Source organism: Delphinus delphis, chromosome 3 (assembly GCF_949987515.2).
Source record: "Delphinus delphis chromosome 3, mDelDel1.2, whole genome shotgun sequence".
Taxonomy (NCBI): Eukaryota; Metazoa; Chordata; class Mammalia; order Artiodactyla; family Delphinidae; genus Delphinus; species Delphinus delphis.
Genome location: NC_082685.1, coordinates 120111555 through 120133846, shown reverse-complemented (window position 1 = coordinate 120133846; position 22292 = coordinate 120111555). Strand labels below are relative to the sequence as shown.

The 22292-nt window shown below is 42.2% G+C and overlaps 1 protein-coding gene across 4 annotated transcripts in view; it reads left to right on the top strand.

The window, feature by feature from the left end:
• MAST4 (microtubule associated serine/threonine kinase family member 4) overlaps positions 1-22292 on the top strand; it is a 569289-nt gene that overhangs the window by 182847 nt on the left and 364150 nt on the right. For all 4 annotated transcript variants that reach the window (XM_060009396.1, XM_060009392.1, XM_060009393.1 and 1 more), the window contains exon 3: positions 18596-18720. In XM_060009396.1, the coding sequence (XP_059865379.1) occupies positions 18596-18720 (125 nt within the window). The remainder of the gene's footprint in view (positions 1-18595; positions 18721-22292) is intronic.

Below are 22292 nucleotides of genomic sequence, written 5' to 3'. Positions count from 1 at the left end.
TGTGCTCCACGGCAGGAGAGGCCACGGCAGTGAGATGCCTGCGTACCGACAAAAAAACAAACAGTTTTTCTCTCTCCCAGTTTTCTCTCTCCGTTCCTCTTTCTCTCTGTCTCTCCCCCTTACTTCTTGTGTTCTAGGGTGATTCTATAAATAATGGACTTCTGTTATTCCTGATTGAAAAAAATGAGTTTATTGAATCCATATCTCAAAAATTTGTTCTTAAAATTTTATTTAGAGTAGAAAACTGATGGCAGGTTTTTTTTTTAAACATTTTATCAAGGGGTTAAATTTTTTTAAGGAACATAATCATTTTCCTTCTTTTCTCCCCAGTTTTTTCCTAGTACTTCCCTGAAGATCTGTTTAATGCTGATAGGATAGACCGAGGCCTGGGTATGGCAGGGTGTGGTTTTCCTCTCCTTCATGCGTTGTGTACTTGTAGGTTCTGAAAAGCTGATTCCAAGCTTGTCTTCTCAGTTTTGTATATGTATCGTCTCTAAGAGAGACGTGGTTTTAGATCCCTGTGACCCTTCAGCATAAACGAGAAAGCCACGAAAGTTGAATTGATTGTATTATAGTTAAGAATATGAAACATGAGTTTAAACATGAGTTTAAATAATTGGAAATTAGTATCAACTATTTATTAAATCCCACCTATAGTGCTCTTTGAGTTATTGGGGAAGGGGAGGTAAGATCGGGGAAGGCAAGGAAGATGGTGGCTGCCATTTCCTGCCACACTGGAACCCATGTAGGAAGTTGGACATAGGTAGCCGGCTCTCGTGGTGACATTTTCTTATATACAATCCAGCTGCAGTGCAGCTGCACAGAGGTGCACGTGGGTGCTAACTGCACATGTACTGGAATCAGTACATTGGACCACACATAAGTCCTCCGGAAAACAGTGATTGGGGGGGATGCAGATCTGAAGGAGAATGGAATACCTGAGTTACACTGAATGGGGTTTAAAGATGGGAAAACAAGTAACTTGTCTGGGTGGGCATAGCGTCGCGACAACTCCTGTACTGAGTTTTCGAGGTGTAATGAGAAGGGCCTGAAGTGGGGATCTGAGGCCCAGATTCTTGTCCCAAGTCAACCGCTAAGTAGCTATGCCTTCATTTCTGGTTCTCAGTTTCCTCATTTGTAAAATGAGTGAGTTGGACCGGATACTCTCAAGGTCCCTTTGACCTTGCATAGTGAATACTTCTAGCTACCAAGATGAGGGATGGGGGAGTCTTTGCAGAGGCTGGTTTTCCTTCCTTTTCTCCCTTTACACTTATATCCTTTCTCCACTGTTGAGCAAGGAAGCCCACCTTCTCCCTTGGAGGAGCCTGGTAGTGACGTCCTGTCCTCTGAAACTGAGCACACCAGGCCATCCATCTCTTGTTTAAAACTCATTTTCAGGGCTTCCCTGGTGGCGTGGTGGTTGAGAGTCCATCTGCCAGTGCAGGGTACATGGGTTCGAGCCCTGGTCTGGGAGGATCCCACATGCCGTGGAGCAGCTGAGCCCGTGTGCACAACTGCTGAGGCCCGCGTGCCTGGAGCCTGTGCTCCACTACAAGAGAGGCCACCGCAGTGAGAAGCCCGAGCATCACAACGAAGACAACAGCAACTAGAGAAAAGTCCACAAGCAGCAACGAGGACCCAACACAGCCAAAAATAAATAAAATTTAAAAAAAAAAGCATACATTAAAAAAAAATAAAACTCATTTTCAGGGGCTAATCAAAGATCAGGAATGTAGACTTTTTTTTTTTTTTAGCTTCCTGGATGGAAACTGAAAATGAAGCTTACTTTTTGTCATCTCCGCAGGAAAAAGGAGTAGGCAAATGCCACCAACCGGGATGTTTAAAGATTGGTAAAAATTAGTGTTTCTGATGTATTAATGACTCTGGTGGTGGTAGCCTGCATTTGTCATTGTCATGTTCCATTGTCATTCAAGTACTTAATCAATGCATATTGTCAGGGCTAAATTTATTTTCTTGTGTCTGCCTAGCCAGATCATTTCTCTGTTTTTTGACAGTACTGTCTCAGTCCCCTGCATCCCAACAGGGCCTGAAGGGAGAGCTGAAAGTAAGTCCCCTCCTTGCTTTTTTTTTTTTTTTTCCTTCGTTGCGGAGCACAGGCTCCAGACACGCAGACTCAGTGGCCATGGCTCACGGGCCCAGCTGCTCCGTGGCATGTGGGATCTTCCCGGACCGGGGCACGAACCTGTGTCCCCTGCATTGGCAGGCGGACCCTCAACCACTGCGCCACCAGGGAAGCCCCCCACTCCTTGCTTTTTAACTCCTTGTTGACTTGATCCCTGGTGGGTAAAACCTTTGAAAAGAGAGAATGGTACCATTTAAACATCTGTTTCCCTTTTTCTGAATAAGAATACAGGTGGAGTCATGACTACTGTGTAAATTATTAACACTGCACCAAGTTAGACTTGAGTAAGAATTTTGCTTAAGGTACCTTAGTTCCCAGTTTCCAAGTCCCTGTAAAGGAGAGGCATGTATGTATGTAAAGTGTATACATGGACTTTGATTATGTGTTCACATGTATGCATGCACACACAGCCTTGCACCCTCAGTTTTTATTTAGTGTTCCGTAATGTAGGAGGTGCCCGCATTTTTGCCCTAAATGACTCTAGACCGACAGTGAGAATTAGATATGTCATTGCCCTTTTATTAAAACCTCCAAAAGAAATTTCTCTGAGCTCAAAATGAGGAAAAAGAGGTTGTGTGGTCTGACAAATTTGAATTCTTTCTTTTATTAAGTAATGAGAGCTGGGTATCCCACTGTGTTTCTGTCTTTGCTTTGTTTGCTAGGAGTCTCAGTGCAAAGCATTTTTGTTGTTGTTTTGTTTTTACTCCATTTTACTAGCTTTTGGCTGCACTGGTATATATAAATAATATAAAAATGATGGTAGGTGATACATGCGCAAACCCAGAGCAATGAGGCCCCCATGTTCGGTGTACAGAACAACGAGATGAAGCTCGTGGTTCTTTGCTACATTCACATTCCATCTCAAACCCCTTCACATCACTTCCACAGCTATACGTTCACTCTCTCCTTCCTGCTACCATCTTACATTGTCCTCTTCTTCCAGGATGGATCACTTTTAACTTCCTATTATTTGTGGACTTATAATCCCTTTTACTACTTTATCAATTCCTTGAGGACCTTTTCCTTGAACCCTCAAAGCAAAGCCTCCTGCATTGCCAATCCTAAGTGCTCAGTGAATTGGGTCGCCAGATAAAATACATGGCACTAAGTTCAATGTTAATTCCAGAGAGACTGGTAATAATATTTGTAGCATTGATGTGTAGAATGTAGTATTTGTGGTATACATAATCCAGTTTATTTGCATTCCAGTTTATTTAGGCATCCTGTAGTTCTATGAAATCTGGCAACTCTATCAGTAACTACAGGAAGGGTTCTGAACTGAGGCTTTATCAGACATGTTGTCTCATAAGTACATGCATGGCACGAGGGGCAAGATGCTAGGGGTCTTACACACAGACATTAGTACACTATCCTTTCTCATGCTCCCCGCCCTCCGCCCCTTTACCTGCAGTCACCTTGGAGACAGGACCAGCTTTGTGGACAACCATAAGCAGATCTGACATATGATACTCTTTGGTGTGTGTTAAGTCTGTGTGTATATGCCCACTACCATTCTTTCAACGGTTATAGTGCTCTCGGTGGATTTAAATAGTAGGAGATTAAATGCATTTAATGAATGGCTAGAAGAAAATGATCAGGCTCTCGATCTTGAGAGATGACTATTTGGAGGATGATTGGAACAACCCAATAGCTACCTGCCTCCTAGCTGAGGTCCAGAGCACACTGATTTCCTCATAAGCATGACTGAAGTCCCTAAAAAGGAATGTTAAGTAGCCTAGTGATACTGTTACTTTAAGACATGAGGCACTGATCCTGGAGTTCAAGGCTACTTGATGTCGTCTGAACTTTCAGAAGTAAGGGGCTACATAAGAGACCAGAAATGGCAAGGTTGAATTCCAACCCTACACTGGTCATTAATTTCCAAGCAGTGCTTGAGGCAATCATGATGCTAATCTTGGCTTAAAATTTTCTCTTCTTAAAAACAGGGCAATGTTATGTTTTGCAAGGCACTTAGTGATTTGTTAGAACTTAATTCAAGGCACAGGGTTATAGTTTGGATAACAGTGGTTCCTAGATCCTATTGCTTTTAAACCAGGTAGAGTGGACATTAACTTTCCTAGTAAGGGTTATACAGTCCTTGATTGAGATCTCCCACCCCAGAAATAGGGCATTTTAATAGATTGCCATTTGGAGGTGCTGGAGGAGATCTACTGTGCAGTATTTTGGGGAAAAAAATTGTATAGTTTTGTTCTAGATTTCCTGTTTATTCATTAATCAGTATCAACAAAGATTTCTTAAGACAAAAATAATACGTTCTTTAGGGGGCAAACATAGACATTACGGAAGAAGAATTTGGAATCTGTTTGGAACAAAAGCTTACATGAAACTAGGAACTATTCCAAAGAGATATATATGGAAATACACCGTTAAGTGAATTAGATTGTACATAGACGTTTCCTTGTAATAAAGCTAGAGAACTTGTTAGGAAATTTGGACTTGTCTGGAAATTTCTGCTTCGACTGTCATATGGAGTCTATTTTATGCCCCTGTGGCTGCCTTTGTTCTTTTTGTTTCTCTTGGAAAGCTCCTGATCCCCAGTTCTTCCTTGGCCTCTGTCCTAACTGTTTAGATGTAGGGCAGTTGTCAGAAATGTTTAGCATCTCAGGATGCCAGGGACATTTGGGTGTGTCAATCAAAGCATCTTAGTGGGCAAAAGAATGTTACTGAGTAGGATTCATAATTTCTTCAAAAAGTAAGATACTAAGTGCAAATTGTCCTCACATGTACTCAGGTTAAACAGTTGGCCTTGGATGTACACAGTGTTTTGTGGCAGTGTCAGACTCTTTTGGAGATGGGTTTTAGAAGAGAAAATCAAAGCCAGGAGAAGTGATACGATGTTCTTGTATCAAGTTTAAGGCCGCTGAGCCTTTTTTCACTATTGCTATGGTTACAAAACAAACAACTGAACCACATTTGAACATTCTAGGCAATGGGGAACTAAACAAAAATGAAAACATCCGAACCCTGGGAGAAATATAAATGAGAGACAGAGTGGAGAGTTAATAGGCCCAGGCATAAGTATATGATCCTGTAAACTGTCAGTAGCTTCTGTTTACGGGCTGTGATGTGGGGCTACAAAGACAGATGAGATACGGTCCCAGCTGACACTGAGTTTGCAATGTAGAAAAGCATGTTATGTACAGAAACAGATGGCACCCTAGACGCAGGCAGCCCCATAGAAGCAGGTGATTAATGGGGGGGAAGGTAAGGCTAGTAACGCCCCTGGTTGTAGATTCAATGCCAATGATGCCAAAATGGGTAAAGCATCCCGGAAGGGACCTGAGCCACCATGGAACACACACTGTGTGTTCAACGCGGTGCTGGGCACTTGGTATGTGTTACCTATGATCATCATCACTGGAGGTCTAGACATAGAAGCTCAGGGAGGGAAAGTAATTTATCAAGGGTTTCGCAGCTAATAGATGGTGAAACCAGGGTGCAGATCCCTGTCTGACTGGTTTCCCAGTCTGTGCTCTTGAGTCCACTTGGTGAATGGAATGAGAGCCTCTTACTCCGAAGGGCCCTGAGCTGGAGAGTGTTTGATCCAGCCTGAGAATGATATCGAGGAGGAGTGCTGTTGCCAGGAAGAGTTGTTTAGCAATGGAAAGTAGAGGGGATAATAAGTCATTGTTTATTGTGGGCCTTCTATTTGCCAGATGGTATGACAAGCTCTCTGTGTACATCCTAAATTGTCCTCACCGTCGCCCCAGGAGGTTGATCAATCATGTCCATTTTTTTTCTCTTTTTTTTTTTTTTTTTTGCGGTACGCGGGCCTCTCACTGTTGTGGCCTCTCCCGTTGCGGAGCACAGGCTCCGGACGCGCAGGCTCAGCGGCCATGGCTCACGGGCCCAGCCGCTCCGCGGCATGTGGGATCTTCCCAGACTGGGGCACGAACCCGTGTCCCCTGCATCAGCAGGCGGACTCTCAACCACTGCGCCACCAGGGAAGCCCAATCATGTCCATTTTTACAGAGCATTTATGGGAAACTGAGACTTAAGAGGTTAACGAGGTCACAGAGCCACTACATGGTAGTTGTCAGGCTTTGAATTTTAGATTAGAGTCTCGTGACCAGGGCCAAATAGTAATGGATTTGAATTCAGCAGTTTCACTTCAGGAGTTTAAAAACTGAACGTACGGTTGACCCTTGAACAACCCTTGAACAAGGTGGTTGGGGAGGCCAACCCTCTGTGAAGTCAAAAATCTGCAAACAACTTAAAGCCTACCCTCCCTACCCATGGTTCCTCCACATCCGTGGTTCCATATCTGTGGATTCAACCCTTCCACATCGTGTAGTACTGGCGTGTTGACCATTGAAAAAAATCCACAAATAAGTGGACCTGCGCAGTTCACGCCTGTGTTGTTCAAGGGTCAGCTGTGTTTCCAGGATCCACAGGGGGCAGCCAACATGTTAGGATAGAATGACGTTTGGGGAATAAATAAATAAAAACAAAACAAACAAACAAAAAAGAATGACATTTTGGAAAGGGTTGGACTAACTGGGTTGAGCAGCCAGATTATGACAGGGGAGGAGGAGATGACTCCTACTCGCTTGATGATTATTTTGAAGAGAGCAAGATACTGGTCCTCCGGGAGGGTTTAGAAAGGGGTAGAGAATGCAGATGGGGGTGAGGAAGGAGACAGAGGAAGAGAGCACAGGGCACTGACAGGTAGTTTAACAGCTGCTCCACATATCCGCAAAATGACTGAGAAAAAATGGTTCTATTTATCTGCCGTTTCCTTCCATATATCTTCCCAACAGCATTCATCAATATCTGTCATTTCCCGGGGGCTTTAGACATGTCTAGCAATTCTTTCTGCTGAATTATATTTCAATACAAGGATGGAGGGAGGCGAGATTGCACATGTTCGCTCTGACCTGTGCCTGGCGTCGCTTAGACACCGTCCCCACCCAGCTCCCTGGTACCCTCACTCACACATCCTGCTTGGTGTCAGATTCTTGTTACCGTGTTCTCATTAGAGTAGCTCTACTTAATACTTCCTTAAAAATCAATTTTAAGTTGTCACATTAGCCTTTGCTCTGTACAGCTAGAGCTTAGAGCCAAACCATTCTGTACGTTTTGATGAGAATTTTAAATCCATACAGTCACCCCTTGAAGGGAGACTACCTTGGTGGTCTAGGTGCAAGAGGGACTTGCTGGCGAGGGCTGGGTCTCATAGCTGAATGGGAGAAGTTGCTGGGTGTAGGTGTACCGAAAGGCAGCAGTGCATGTACCGAAAATAATAGGAACACTGAAGCTTACTGAGCTCTGTTTCGTGTATTAACTCATATGATCCTATTATCTTCCCTTATTAGAATTTGGTAATCTTGGTAGGTGAGAAGAAATACTTCTTCTTTAAGAACAAGTTAAGGGAAAAGAAAAGAGAGGCCAAATATATTTCTCTGTAAGTGTAGATTTGAACTGTTTCCATTTAAAAATAGACAGCGTGTTGGCATTTCTTGCCCTTTTGTCATTCTATGGCAAGGGCAACAGGGTGGTTCTCTGTAATTGAGGGTAAAGAGACCACTATCCCGTTGAATCATCTTGGCGCATTTCACTCTGAATGTTACTTTTTTTTTTTTTTTTTTTTTGCGGTACGCGGTCGTCTCACTGTTGCAGCCGCTCCAGTTGAGGAGCACAGGCTCTGGACGCGCAGGCTCAGCGGCCATGGCTCACGGGCGTAGCCGCTCCACGGCATGTGGGATCTTCCCGGACCGGGGCACGAACCCGCGTCCCCTGCATCGGCAGGCGAACTCTCAACCACTGCGCCACCAGGGAAGCCCTGAATGTTACTTTTGATTTAAAGCTGCAGTTGACAGTGGCAGCGGCAGCTTGAGATGCCACTCCATGGCCTTGCGGTCTGTCCAGCGGCTTTGATTTCTGCGTGGTAGACGTGTTTGTTCTGGTATTTTTCCGCAGTCCCTAGCTCTCTCACGGTATGGAATTGGGCTTTAGAGACTTCGTGAAATAATTGTCATGGACCCAGTCAGTCTGGGATTGCCCTAAACTGTTAGCATCTGCTGTTTGCTCTGCTTGCTACAAGCTTCCTTTTGAAGCATCCCCCTAACTTTGTCCCACCCTTTCAAGCATCTTCCTAACTTTGTCCTCAGGCCCTTGTGGTTAGTAATATTGCCTTGCCATTCTATGTTAAATATAGAATGCTGCTGCTAATATTCTAAGAAGTGAAATTGGGTATCTCTGGTGGAGTTGAGTCTAGCAGCAAAACAGTTTAGAGACTGCTGCACTGGGCGATTAATTTGATTCAGACCTTGATACCCCATTGGTGTCACTGTGCTCTGACAGCCAGCCTCCCTAAAGGCATGTGTCCTCTCTCCATTCATCTTTCAGTTTCCTTGTCAGTTGGAGATCCCTGGCTAGTAGGCAGTGATGCCTTCAAGGACATGGGGTCAAGCCTACGCTTTGGACTTTTTTTGTGTGAGTCAACACACACCACGTTTTCTTTTAAGGCTAGAATAGCAGCTCAATATAAGAGTCAGTGAACTTCAGCTCTCCCTGGTCACAAATCTGTTGGTTTCTCAAATTATATTTACTTATGCCATTAAGAAGAATGATCTAGCAGCATTGTCGATGCTGTCTAGGTATAGTTATTCTTTTGCAGTGGGGACAAGAAATTGGAAGTCAGTCACCCATGTGAGAGGGAAGATGAAAGGGACCGTGTCTCTGTGTTGCAGTAGCACAGTTGAAGATGAATAAAGGGAGGCTGTAATTGCCTGTGAGCACGACAGTCCCTATGATGAGGGAACCGATGTTTAGAGTTGAGCGATGGGGCATGAAAGAGGAATATCTTCATGATGATGGAGTACACTGTAGGGTGAAGGCTGCTGACTCATGGATTCTGCCTGGATTCTGCCAGTGACTTATCACGGTCTTTAAGCTTTCTCCATTTTGAAAGTTTGGAGGGGTCTTGAAAAACTCAGTTTCTCTGACTTGTGAATGATTTGGAGGGCTTGAGTATGATTTGAGTATAATTTGTGAAAGCAGGTGCTGGTGTAGTTCACTGTGGATACCTCCTTTGGACAACAAAAAGGACTCCCTCATTTTTTCCTACAGAAGGTATGGTGGTTTGGGCTAAGCAAGGGAGGATATGTGTGTGTGTGTGTGTGTATGAAAATATACATGACAAAATTTACTATTTTAACCATTTGTACTTTATTGTATTTTAAGTATACAATTCAGTGGCATTAAGTACGTTCGTATTGTTGTGCAACCATCACCATTATCCACCTCCAGAACTTTTTCATCATCTCAAACTGAAGCTCTGTACCCATTAAACAATAACGCCTCATTCCCCCCTCTCCCCAGCCCTCCAGTAACCACTGTTAAACTTTCTATCTCAATGAATTTGACTATTCCAGGAACCTCATATAAGTGGAATCATATGACATGTGTTCTTTTGTGTCTGGCTTATTTCACTTAGTACTTCTTCAGGGTTCGTCTGTGTGTCAGTTTCCTTCCTTTCAAAGGCTGAATCATATTCCATTGGTTTGTATACGCCGCATTTTGTTTATGTATTCATCAGTGGACAGTAGGGTTGTTTTCACCTTTGGACTATTGTGAATAATGCTGCTATGAACACGGGTGTACAAATACCTGTTCGAGTCCCTGCTTCCACTTTTTTTGTGTATATACCCCGAAGTGGAATTAAGCAAGGGAGGTTTTAGTAGGCAGTGGGGAAGGTAAAGTGGTGGGAATGGCCCTCCTCCCACTTTAGTGGTGGATGTGAACTTTCTGGGGGCTGCTGTGAGAGCTTCAGTAGATGCTCAGGTCAGCAGCAGCCTGGTAGCCCAAAGGTAAAGCTAACAGATGAGAGATGTGAGCATGCGGCCCCGTCCGCTTGCTCGTGGCACCAGCACAGTGCCAGCTGCCCATTGTTCTTTCTGTCCCTAGCCCCTTGCCTCTGTGATGCCGGCACCTGCTATTTCCCTCCCTCCTGTGGGCCCCCCTCGCTCACCAAAACCCTTGAGGGCAACACGTGGACCACCTCAGCTACCCTTTCTTCCTGGTGGCGACCTTAGAGGGATAAACAAGCTTTCCCAGAGTTCTTATGTATAACTGAGCACCAGAAACCCTTTCTCAAGACTGCTTTGTTATGTAGTTCCTGAGTCTTCTGTTGTCTTTGATGTCCTGTTTGTAGTCAAGAGAGGTAACCCAGGGCTTCCCTGGTGGCCCAGTGGTTGAGAATCTGCCTGCCAATGCAGGGGACATGGGTTCGAGCCCTGGTCTGGGAGGATCCCACATGCCGTGGAGCAACTGGGCCCGTGAGCCACAACTAATGAGCCTGCACGTCTGGAGCCTGTGCTCCACAACAAGAGGGGCCGCGCTAGTGAAAGGCCCATGCACCGTGATGAAGAGTGGCCCCCGCTTGCCACAACTAGAGAAAGCCCTCGCACAGAAACTGAAGACCCAACACAGCCATAAATAATAAAATAAATAAAGAAATAAAAATGTTAAGTGGAAAAACAGTAAAAAAAAAAAAAAAAAAGTGAGGTAGCCCAAAATGTGAGACCATGGACTGACTGCTCAATCTATATTGCATTTCAGGTGATATGGAACTTTTTTACTAGAAGCTTTTAAATCTAGGCAGGAACCATTACTCTTCAATGACAAAGTAGGTCTCCAGAGGCTATATTTAATTTCTGCTGAAACTATTTCTGACCTGATATTTTCGTACTTCAGAGAGATACTTTAAGCTTCCGGGGACTTTGAAAGCATGTATCTCACATTTGAAGACCTCTTTATGGAGGTCTTGCTTCTTGTTATTTTGAAATTCAGGATGAAAACAAAGGAAAACCCATTCCAGGAAAAAGACCATATGTACCCTAGGTAGACCTAGTCACAGTCTGAGTCCTAGTAATCTACTTATTGTCATATATAAATGGCTGGAGATATTTCTACTTATTCTGTTAAGTAGAGGCCCTGTGACCAGAGGAGAAACAATAACCAGTATAAAAAGCCCATTCCAATAACCCATAGCTCTGTGGTTGAAGCTTGACAAATTCTTGTTTCACTCTGGCCAACAGATTTCAGCTTTCATATGGACCTCTATTTATTGCCTTTAAATTTCTAGTTATGTCAGTAGACAGTATCTAATAAATGTTTTAATAGGCATATTGGAATTTTAGCAATGTGTTTCCGAAGAACACAGAGCTGATCAAAGTTCCAGTTGTAACAAAAAGCTCGATGTGGTATTAAAATAGAGCAGCCAGATTGCTAGGCAAGCTCACCTCTCCTACAACAAAGAGGGAATGGTATTGTCCATTAATTTTCACCCTGTGCAGCTGAATAATGCAGTTGACAGATGCTAATTTTCTCAAATTGTAGGCAGCAAATGATGCATGAATATAGCAGCAACACACTTTTTAGAGGCTCTTGGTAGTCATCAGAAAGTGAATTTGTGTAAAGTTTGATGTAATCACTACCAACTATGGCACAATGCTAATGCCTTCTAATGACTGCCTTAAATCCATCTGTTGTCCTCTTTTCCCTGTTAACACTAATGGGGGTCCAGGCAGGAATAAAACATCCCATGTGTTGTGCTAACAGACCCTCTAATTTGTAACATTCATGATTCCTACAGACGAGACTTGTGCAAGAATAACGACATCTAAAATCTAACCCAGGACAGGACGATAAACATTTCGTTACATATGTATATAAACGCTTCCTAATTTTATTATTTGTTCCAAATAACAGAATTTTATTTCTTGCTCACCTTGTCATCTCTCATGTGTTGCATATTTCTTTGTGTTTCTTATTTGTTTAAGTTCATATGTATTGAATGCCCATTGTATGATGTATTTTCTTTTTTAATCTTAGAACCTCTCCGTAAGTTTACCCCTACTCTACAGCTGAGGAACACGAGGCTTGACGTTCATGAATAAGTGATGGAATCAGTTTGGGGGGTCAGAATAGGCACTCAGCAATATGACTCTGTGTCACCCCTAACTAGAGCAATTACTTTTACCATTATTGGCAAGGAGCTTTATGTCTTGTATGAAGGTTTGAAGACATATAAGTATATGGGCTAAGTTCAAAAGTTAGTTCAGACTTAGTTCAAAAACTGATCTGTTAATGAACATGAGTTAGGGTCTATTGAAGTAACAAAAAAATGGAAGGCTGACCAAGTCTCACCTTGACCAAACCCTCGCCAGGCTCCTCAGAGCCCTCTCTCTCAATTAGGCCCCCCAACCTTGGCCTGCAAAGACTGGAAGAACACTAACAGTCTCTAACAGCTCAAGGCCACATCCTTAGGATGACCCTAATCCCCTTAAAGTGCCTGCCTCAGAAAACTCCAGGCTACCAAAAAATTTTACTGTTTGTTCATGCCAACAGATAGGGCCTCTGTCTCCCAGTCTCTGTGGAAAGGTAGAATCCAAACTTCGGTCCTTGCCAGCTAGCAGACAGAGCTGGCCTGATCGCAGTTACACTGACTAACCCGTCCTGTTTTTCACTTCCCTGGCTCGACCCAGCCCTCGCTTGCTGCCTGCCCTACTCCCTCATTCTCCTGTTAAAACACCCAGTTACTTCTGTACCAATCGAAGATGAACAGAGTCTATGCTGGACTCTTTCTCCCTATTGCAGTGGTTATTACTGATTAAAATCCGTCCTTACCGCTTTAAGTAGTGTCTGACTTTGTTTATCTTCGACCAGGCACACCTATGGTCTTGTTACCGAGATTAGACTTACACATGAGATAGCAACAAATAAAACGTATGTGGCCTTGAGAGAGTAGCATTGACATATATACACTACCGAATGTAAAATAGATAGCTAGTGGGAAACAGCCGCATAGCCCAGGGAGATCAGCTCGGTGCTTTGTGACCACCTAGAGGGGTGGGATAGGGAGGGTGGGAGAGAGACGCAAGAGGGAGGGGATATGGGGATATATGCTGATTCACTTTGTTATACAACAGAAACTAACACAACATTGTAAAGCAATTATACTCCAGTAAAGATGTTTAAAAAAAACCAAAAATGTATGTGGCCGAGTTAGACTGAGTGATTTCAGAGAAGACAGCATACTTTTCCCATTGGCCATGGTCTCGGCTTGCTTGAAAGTGCTCTGTGAGATCTAACAAAACTGAAAGGTTCAAAGTGTGGTTTGGCGCTTATGGAGAGAAGAGAAGGGACGTGGCTCTGGTTCCTTGAGTCCCCTCCCCCAGTGCTTGTTCTGGATCTGTCCAGTGTCTGGCTTCCTACTTGAAGCATGCCCTGGCTTATCGAGCAACGATGCTAGCATACACAGGGATCGCCTGCACTGAGGATTTATTCAGGGCTGTCCCTGCTTTTGTTCTGCCCTCCCACTGGCTTCAGAAAGGGGGCATCTACCAGTCACAGCTGTTGTGACTTTTATCTTGGGACCAGGATGAGGATTCTCGTGGTTCCCTTTTGCTCCCATTCTCCGTGGAACCGCTTCCCTGGTTCTGTGCTTCTCCAGCCCAGACCCCTCCCTGATGTGGCCTGAGGAGCTACCTTTTTTTTTTTTTTTTTTTTTTTGCGGTACGTGGGCCTCTCACTGTTGTGGCCTCTCCCGTTGCGAAGCACAGGCTCCAGACACGCAGGCTCAGCAGCCATGGCTCACGGGCCCAGCTGCTCCGCGGCATGTGGGATCTTCCCGGACCGGGGCACGAACCCGTGTCCCCTGCATCGGCAGGCGGACTCTCAACCACTGCGCCACCAGGGAAGCCCGGAGCGACCATTTTGAGGAGTGGAGGGAACGTGCTCCTGGCTAGTTTGCCATGTTAGATTATGCAGCACATTTTTTTGATAGGAATCATTAAAAGCAATATTATATAATATCACATACAGAAATTAATGCAGAACAATTTAGTTCTAACCTCAAATACCTGCCAGCCAGCTTTATCAAAGCTTAATATTTGCCACATACTTCAGATATATTAAAAAAATTAATACTGAATTTATTAAAACTACAAGTGAAGGGACTTCCCTGGTGGCACAGTAGTTAAGAATCCACCTGCCAATGCAGGGGACACGGGTTCAATCCCTGGTTCGGGAAGATCCCACATGCTGTGGAGCAACTAAGCCTGTGTGCCACAACTACTGAGCCTGCGCTCTAGAGCCCGCGAGCCACAACTACTGAAGCCCGTGTGCCACAACTACTGAAGCCCGCACGCCTAGAGCCCGTGCTCTGCAACAAGGGAAGCCACCGCAATGAGAAGCCCGCCCACCGCAATGAAGAGTAGCCCCCACTCGCCGCAACTAGAGAAAGCAACAAAGACCCAACGCAGCCAAAAATAAATAAATAAATAAATAAAAATTAAAAAAAACTACAAGTGAAAACGTAATACTATAAACTTTTATGTTCAACTAATAGATCCCATTATTTCCTGTAGATAACTTTTTAAACAATAAAATATTACAGCAATACTCCTCCCTGGACCTATTCCCCATTTTCCCTGCTAGAGATAACGACAATTCTGAATTTGCTATTTCCTTCCCACAGAGAAATACTAGTCTTTATTTAATTCCTAGTCATTATTTTTTTCTTTCTTTCTTTTGTGATCTGGTCTAAGAACCCATTACCATGTGTTATATCGTTGCTGTGGTGGTGGTGGTGGTCGGGATGCATCGATGGAACTGTAAAGTTCTCAGGATAACGTGAAGAGTCATAGTGTATTGACTGCTTTCCATGTCCCAGGTTGAGTGCCTTAAGTGCATTATATCATTTAATCCTATCTGCTACCATTTCCTATCTTTTCAGACAATTTTCTGAAAATAATTTTTATTTGAAAAATTATTTTTCAAATAGTATGCAAAATACATATTATTTACTTTAAAATATAGAATTATCCTGTCTTATAACTTGTTTTTTCACCTAAGCATATGTGATGAATATTTTCCTGTGGTGGGATCTGGGTTTCAGAGTAAGAATCCTGGTTTTACCCACTTATTAGCTGTGTGCCCTTGTCTAATTATGTAACCTCTCTGGACTTTAACGTGGAGGTAATATTACTTAGCACCCAAAAGCGTGGTTAAGATGCTGCAGTGCCTGGCATATAGTAAGTCCTCGATGTATTTTAGCTATTATAGTATACTACAAATGAAATTTAAGAAAATCATCTGTTCAGTTTTATTGTTCCTGTTTAGACTTGATCAGGTATTAATCAAATAGTGTACTTTAACTGCATGTCAGTCAACAAACATTTTTTGAGCACTTACTAAGTTACAGGCACTATGCCACATCCTAGGGATACAGAAATAAATACCTATTTTTTCAGCTCTGGGGGATTATAGGGTTATAGTCTAATAATTATTTTCTACTAAAAGAATAAAAAAAGTGACTTACAGAATTCTTTTTTTTTTCAGAATTCTTTAATGAATTAAAATGTTAGCCCTTCAAATTTTTCCATGATTATATTAAATTCTAGTGTTTTTGTTTCTACACCAAGTTTTCTTTAAAACAAAGCATCTGGGGCAGAGCATTGGTCAGGCCAGAGTAGATTCATTCCATCATGTAAATCTTGACATCATGTAGCTTCTATACCTCCTATCAGGCCTTTTCTGAAACATGAACCAAAAAATATATAAAATATAAAATATAGGGAAAGACACAGGAGGGACCGGGGTGGAGGTGGGGAAAACCCTATTGATTCTGATGACTGGAGTTTGGTATATTTTTAACAAGTAATGTTTTTCAAATAGTGGGAGTTATTTCTATGTTAAAGAAATCATTTATTCATGTACTACTGATGTTGGCATTCCTAAATGCAGTCTGTGGTTTTCCTGTCCTTCTTTATTAATGTCCTACTTTGGGGTCTAAAGGGGGCCGATTTACCAAAACACCTGTTAGTCCAGCTTTTAATTAATGTTTCAAAATAAGGCAAAGAAAAGAATTTTTAAAATTCTAGACTTTAAATCTAATACATCCTGCACATAAAAATATATATGAGTGGTTCAAGATGGTGACTGGAACCACAGAGGGTCATTATATTTGAATTTTCAGTGATAGCATTTATGCTTCAATTAATTGGTATTTGCTGTATTTATTTGCTAGGAAAATATCACAATCTATTATGTGGGGTTGTGGTGGGCAGGTGACAAAAGTAAGTATGATCCCATTTTTGCAAGAAAATACAGGTTACAGAAAGAAAGTCTGGCAGAAAAATTACTGAAATGTTGATAGTAGTTTTCCCTGGTATGATTATAGGTGATCTTTAAATATATATATATTTACATTTACTACTTGAGAGTGAAGAGAAACCAAAACCAAGCAAAAAAAAAAGATACTTGTCATTTTTACTGCTGTTATGGCTAAATAGCTAACATGTACTGAGTGCTTCACTTAAAAAACCCGCTAATCTCCTCAACAACTTGACATAGTCAATCGTATGGTCTCCATTTAAGAGATGGAAAAACCAAGGCCAAGAGAGGTTGACTCACTTCGTTCCCCATAGCACTGAGCTACAGGTCAAGATCTCAAAAGTAGATCTAGTTTTCTCTAGAGTCTGTGCTTTTACTATATAATAAGAGAGTAAAAGGACAATTTTGGCAAAATAAAATACAAATTTTTGAAAGCACTTAGAGTGTTAGACCTCTTTTTTTTAAAAATAGTATTTATTTGGTTGTGCCAGGTCTTAGTTGCAGCTTGTGGGCTCCTTAGTTGCGGTACTCAGGCTCCTTAGTTGTGGCATGCGAACTCTTAGTTGCACGTGAGATCTAGTTCCCTGACCAGGGATGGAACCTGGGCCCCCTGCACTGGGAGCATGGAGTCTTAACCACTGTGCCACCAGGGAAGTCCCAGCATTAGACCTCTTAACGTGGACAGTTGATGGGAGCTGACCCTAGCTCCTGTACTGCCAGTTAGCCTGTGGACTAATAGCAAACTAGTGTCAATGAAAAAATTAATCAGTTGATCTAAGAAAGAAATGGAAAACTTTATTCAAGCCAAATTAAGGACTATAACCCAGGAACAGCCTCTCAGAAAGCTCTGAGAACTGTTCTACCCATTAGAGGTCAAAGCACAGTTATGTAGATTTCTAGAGACAGAGGTCTGTCCATTAAATGATATAGATAGTTTGCATAATCCAGATCAGCAAGGACAAGGTGAGTAGTGGATCATGGGTCATTGCAGCCCCTTACAAGATTCAGAAGGAATGTTATCTTTTAAGGAGTTGTCTTGTTGGTGCTAGGAGAATGTTGCTCTTTATGGTTGAGCAGGTATTCCTGCTGATGGAGAGGTTTGGTTGATGCGTAATGCAGATATACAGTGCACAGTAGAGGGGGCAGAGGAGGCCAAAGGGCAGAGAAAACTTTTTATGTTTATGTTTTTCCTGTCTTGCCATAAAATATGAATTTTCACACTAGTTAATGTATTTCAGCAGTTGTTAACCAGTGGGTGCTTGTTAAGTGCATGCCTGAGGAAAGAGAGGGGGGTTCTTTTACAAGGAACTGGGGAGAATCCAGGGCACGAATGTTACTTCTGCTCCAGGGCCACCAGCCACACGTGCTGCAGTCCCTCACGATTCCGGGAGGTACAAAGCCGGAGTCCCCACACGTGCAGCCCGTAGATGAGATTCCGATTCTACGGGTGGCCTGCCGTCTTTTCATTGTCTTCACGTGTTTTTGGGGAGAGACGTACCCATTTGTTCTTTCATCATTCAACAAATATTTAATGAGCACCTACTATGACCAGTCATTGTGCTACAGATAAAAATCAAACATGGTCTCTGCTTTTACTGAGCTTCATTACTGTGTGAATATTCATGTCCCTCCTAACTTAAAGGCTTATGTGTGGATAACTAGTCTAATCCATGTACTAAAGAAGTAATACAGTGTGAGTTGGTTCAGCTGTTTGACTTTTAAAGATATACACGTATATATGAGAGTTCAAGGTTGATGGAAATTGCTCAGTGAACCTACACTAACATTAATGTCCTGATTTATGCAAATGGGTACCATCACATGTCCTGTGGACATGGTTGGATATACACCAGTTCTTCAGAGAGAGAAGCTGGGAGAAAGGGGCACCAGCCCCATTTCAACTTGAAAGACTTACAGCTCTTCCTTCTGTTGGTCATGATCTTTGTAGACACTTTTCTAGTTGATTGCTAGATCACTTTCCGTATTAGATATTTTAAAAGTACATTTGTAAATGCACATGTTTATATCTACGATGGTAAGAATGCTTTGCATACTTATATATATCCTCAGCACAGTAACAAGAAGCTACAGATGCTGGAGGTGAAGAGGTTTACCTGGGTTTATGTGGAAAATAGGGGTCAGAACTTGCAACTAGATCTCCCAACTTAATTAAAACAATTTGCTTCCGGTTGCTATATATCAGTGTAAGTGCAACGTATGGCAGAAGTGGTATAGAAGAAGGATGCCATTTCTAGGGAAGCACTGCCATTCTGCCTGCTACTCATACTGTCTTCTCTTTAACTCCAACAGGGAGGTACCTCCTTCCAAACCCGGCGGCGGGGCAGGCCTGGGCAACCTCTGCAGAGACGTCCAACCTCGTGCGCATGCGCAGCCAGGTCCTGGGCCAGTCGGCGCCCTTGCTCACGGCCAGCCTGGTGAGTGTCCTCGGACTCTGTCTGCGGTGGGTTGGGTTTGCTCCATCTCACCACCAACCTAGGGACTGTTCTGAGTTTATTGTTCTAGATAGGAAGTTAAAGCTACCATTAACGTTAAGCACAGATTTGGCAACGTGAAATTCCTTGCTTTCAGCTTGGTAATTTTTTCCAAGTCCCCCCAACCTAAGTTGGAATATTTCTGTAAACTTAATGCTGTCTCACCTTTTCCCTCAAAAGAAATGAAAATGTTTCTAAGCTTTTTTTTTTTAACTTCTTATTTCAAAATAATTTCAAACTTATAGGAATTTGCAAGAATAAGACAAATACATACAACTCCAGTTGATCCTTTGCCTGGGTTCAAGTATTAACCTCCTGCCCTATTTGCTGTACTGTTTGCTTTCTGTGTGTGTGTGTGTGTGTGTGTGTGTGTGTGTGTGTGTGTGTGTGTATATATATATATGTATATGTATACACACACATGTATACACACATGTAATTTTTTTGAACTCTTTGAGCGTAGGTTATCTATATCATGGCCTTTTGTTATCACAGTTATCAACTTCATTAAATTTATGCATGAAAGAAGTCTTTTATCTACTCTGCCATCTGTATTTTATTTTTATCATTTGGCCCAATAATGTCCCTTATAGTATTTTTCCTCCTCCAGTAGAGGATCCAGTCTAGGGTCATGGATGCCATTTAATTATCCTCTACTCTGGAACCACTCCACAGCGTTTCTTTGCCTTTTATGACATCGTCATTTTTGAAGACTATGCAACACTGCCACCTCATTTTTTAATGGAATATTTCTCATATTACAGCGTCTGGTATGTCTAATGTTTTCTCATGGTGGGCTGCGGGTTTTGCATTCCAGGCCAGAATGTGACATTGGTGATGTCGTGTCCCTTCAGGTCATGCCATGGGCAGGTGCATGATGTATGTCCATCTGCCCCTCATTATGATGCGAATTTTTTTCACCCAGTCAAGGGGTTGGCCAGTTTCTCCACTGTAGTTAGAACTTTTCTCTTAAATCGATAAGCCTTTGGGGGTGGGGGAGATACTTTGAGGCCATGCAAACATGTTTCTCCTCATCAAAAATCTCCTTTAGATTTCATATTTATTGGTGATTATTGCCTGGGTCCTTCTTTTCTAGAATCATTGAAAATGGTCATTATTCTATCTCTAGCACTCTCTCCACATCTACAGGTTGGCACATGGCATAAATATTTGTGCATTTATTAGCAGCATGGACTCCTACATTCCTTTTTTTAAAAGAAGTAACGTAGACTTTTATTTTTAACCATGATGTTTACTAGAATTTTGTTTTCCAGTGGGCCCATTACTTTTCAGCTTTAACCTTTGGCAGAGCCTAGAAGTCTATACAGGTTACTTTTTTGTTTTTTTAAATAAATTTATTTATTTAATTTATTTTTGGTGCGTTGGGTCTTCGTTGCTGCATGCAGACTTTCTATAGTTGCGGCGAGCCGGGGCTACTCTTTGTTGCAGTGCGCGGGCTTCTCATTGCAGTGGCTTCTCTCGTTGCAGAGCACAGGCTCTAGGCACGCAGCCTTCAGTAGTTGTGGAATGCGGGCTCAGTAGTTGTGGCTCACGGGCTCTAGAGTGCGGGCTCAGTAGTTGTGGTGCACGGGCTTAGTTGCTCTGCAGCATGTGGGATCTTCCCAGACCAGGGATCAAACCTGTGTCCCCTGCATTGGCAGGCGGATTCTTAACCACTGCTCCACCAGGGAAGCCCCTATAGAGGTTACTTTTGCATCGGTGGTAGGGTTGTATGGTAATGGAATAGATTTTTAAATGTCTTTTACTGATGATGATACAAATAATATATGTCAGTGCATTATGGTGCCTTATAATTTTATGCATTGGTAGTAAATTATGTGGGATATTTGGGAATCATTCAATAATATAGAGAGATTTGATTTAGGTCTAACCTCTAATCCTGCTTTTTTCATTAAGTGCTGTATAAACTTGAGCAGTTGCTTAGTTTCTCAGATTTTATCAGCTCATCTGCAAACTGCAAGATGAAAAGACCTATTCCAGTCTCTGGAATTCAACCTTGGAATTCCCTGTTTCTAGTTTCAGAATTATAAAGATTCTGATACTGAGTAATTATCCCTAAAAAAGTTTCTTTGAGGATATTTTATGCCTTCAAAATTGACTATGATCTTTAAACTAAAATTTATCTTTTCTTTCCCATGAAAATTTTGGGACTTATTTTTAAAGGTACAGTTAAAGTGATGCATTTTAGCATTTTCCTCCATCCCATCCTCAAGTTCAAAGTTACTTTTTCTTCTTGGAAAATTTTATTAAAAGCTTATTTTACTGTAAACATCTACTTTTTAAGGAAAGAGGAAAATTCCTCACAATCAGTGATTTTTTTTTTTTTTTTAAACAGAAGTGCTTTGGGGGCCACTGCAATGTTATTCTTAACACGTAAATAGTAATCCTGTATGTTTATTGCCAGGTAAATCATTCTAATTAAAACAACATTGTTACAAAGTAATGTACCTAATACTGGTAGTTATGTGCTCAGTTGTAGAAACTGATTGATTCATTGATAAAACACATGTCAGGTGACCTAAGATATTTGGGAATGTGATACAAAAATAAGGACTACTAATAGAAAACATGAGAGTACCCCCTAAAATCGGTCCAGTGACATCAAAGAGTCACTTAACTTACCACCTTATTTGCCGTGTGAGTTTTTATAGCGTTTAGGAGAAAAACTAGAGAAAATGCTAAAATACCGTAGAGAGCAAACTTAAAATAGTACCTGGCACCTAACCAGTCTCAAATGTTAGCAATATTAGTACTTCTGTTATTAACATGTTATGGGTAAGCTTGGGCACAGAAACCAGACTGTGACTAACCGTTTACTACTAGACAGTGAAGGTTTAAAGTGTAACCCTCATCGTATCTTTTCTTCAGAGGTTTCCTTACTTCCTAATTGCAGTCTAAAGAAAACTTATTTGCGGGCTGTCTGACCATGTCTTCTGTCCCCAACCTTCTGTCGTAATATGCGCAGCAGAAGCCGTAGGAGAGCTGCCAGACAGAGCACAGTCTTCATTTCCTCATTGTTCGGCAGCAATCTGCTCAGGTTTCTCTGCCATATCACTTATTTCAATATGTCACTCAGTACACTTTCATGACTTTCCCTGCTTTGGGTATCCTTTGCAGAACCATTCGAGTTAATCTATGTTTCTTGGATTGGATTACATCTAAATTATCCCTGCCGATTACAACTAACAGATTTGACGGAGAATGGTGCTGAAGGGGTGTTAATGTACATCTAGTAGAACTTTTTCTTTTTCTTCCCACCCCCCACCCCCCGCCTTTTTCTTGTCTTCTAAATAAGTGTGATGTTTCTGGAGGTGCATTGTATGGTAGAACATGCTTCACTCTAATCTTCTCTCCTGGTCACTATCCTCATCCTTGTTGCCCCCATCTTAGAGCTGTAAGTTGACCTTCCTCCTGACTCTTCTTAGCATTTATCAAAGGTCCGCCTTTGTTTTAGTTCTTTGTGTTTATGCCTAATATCCCCCTGCTAGACTGCA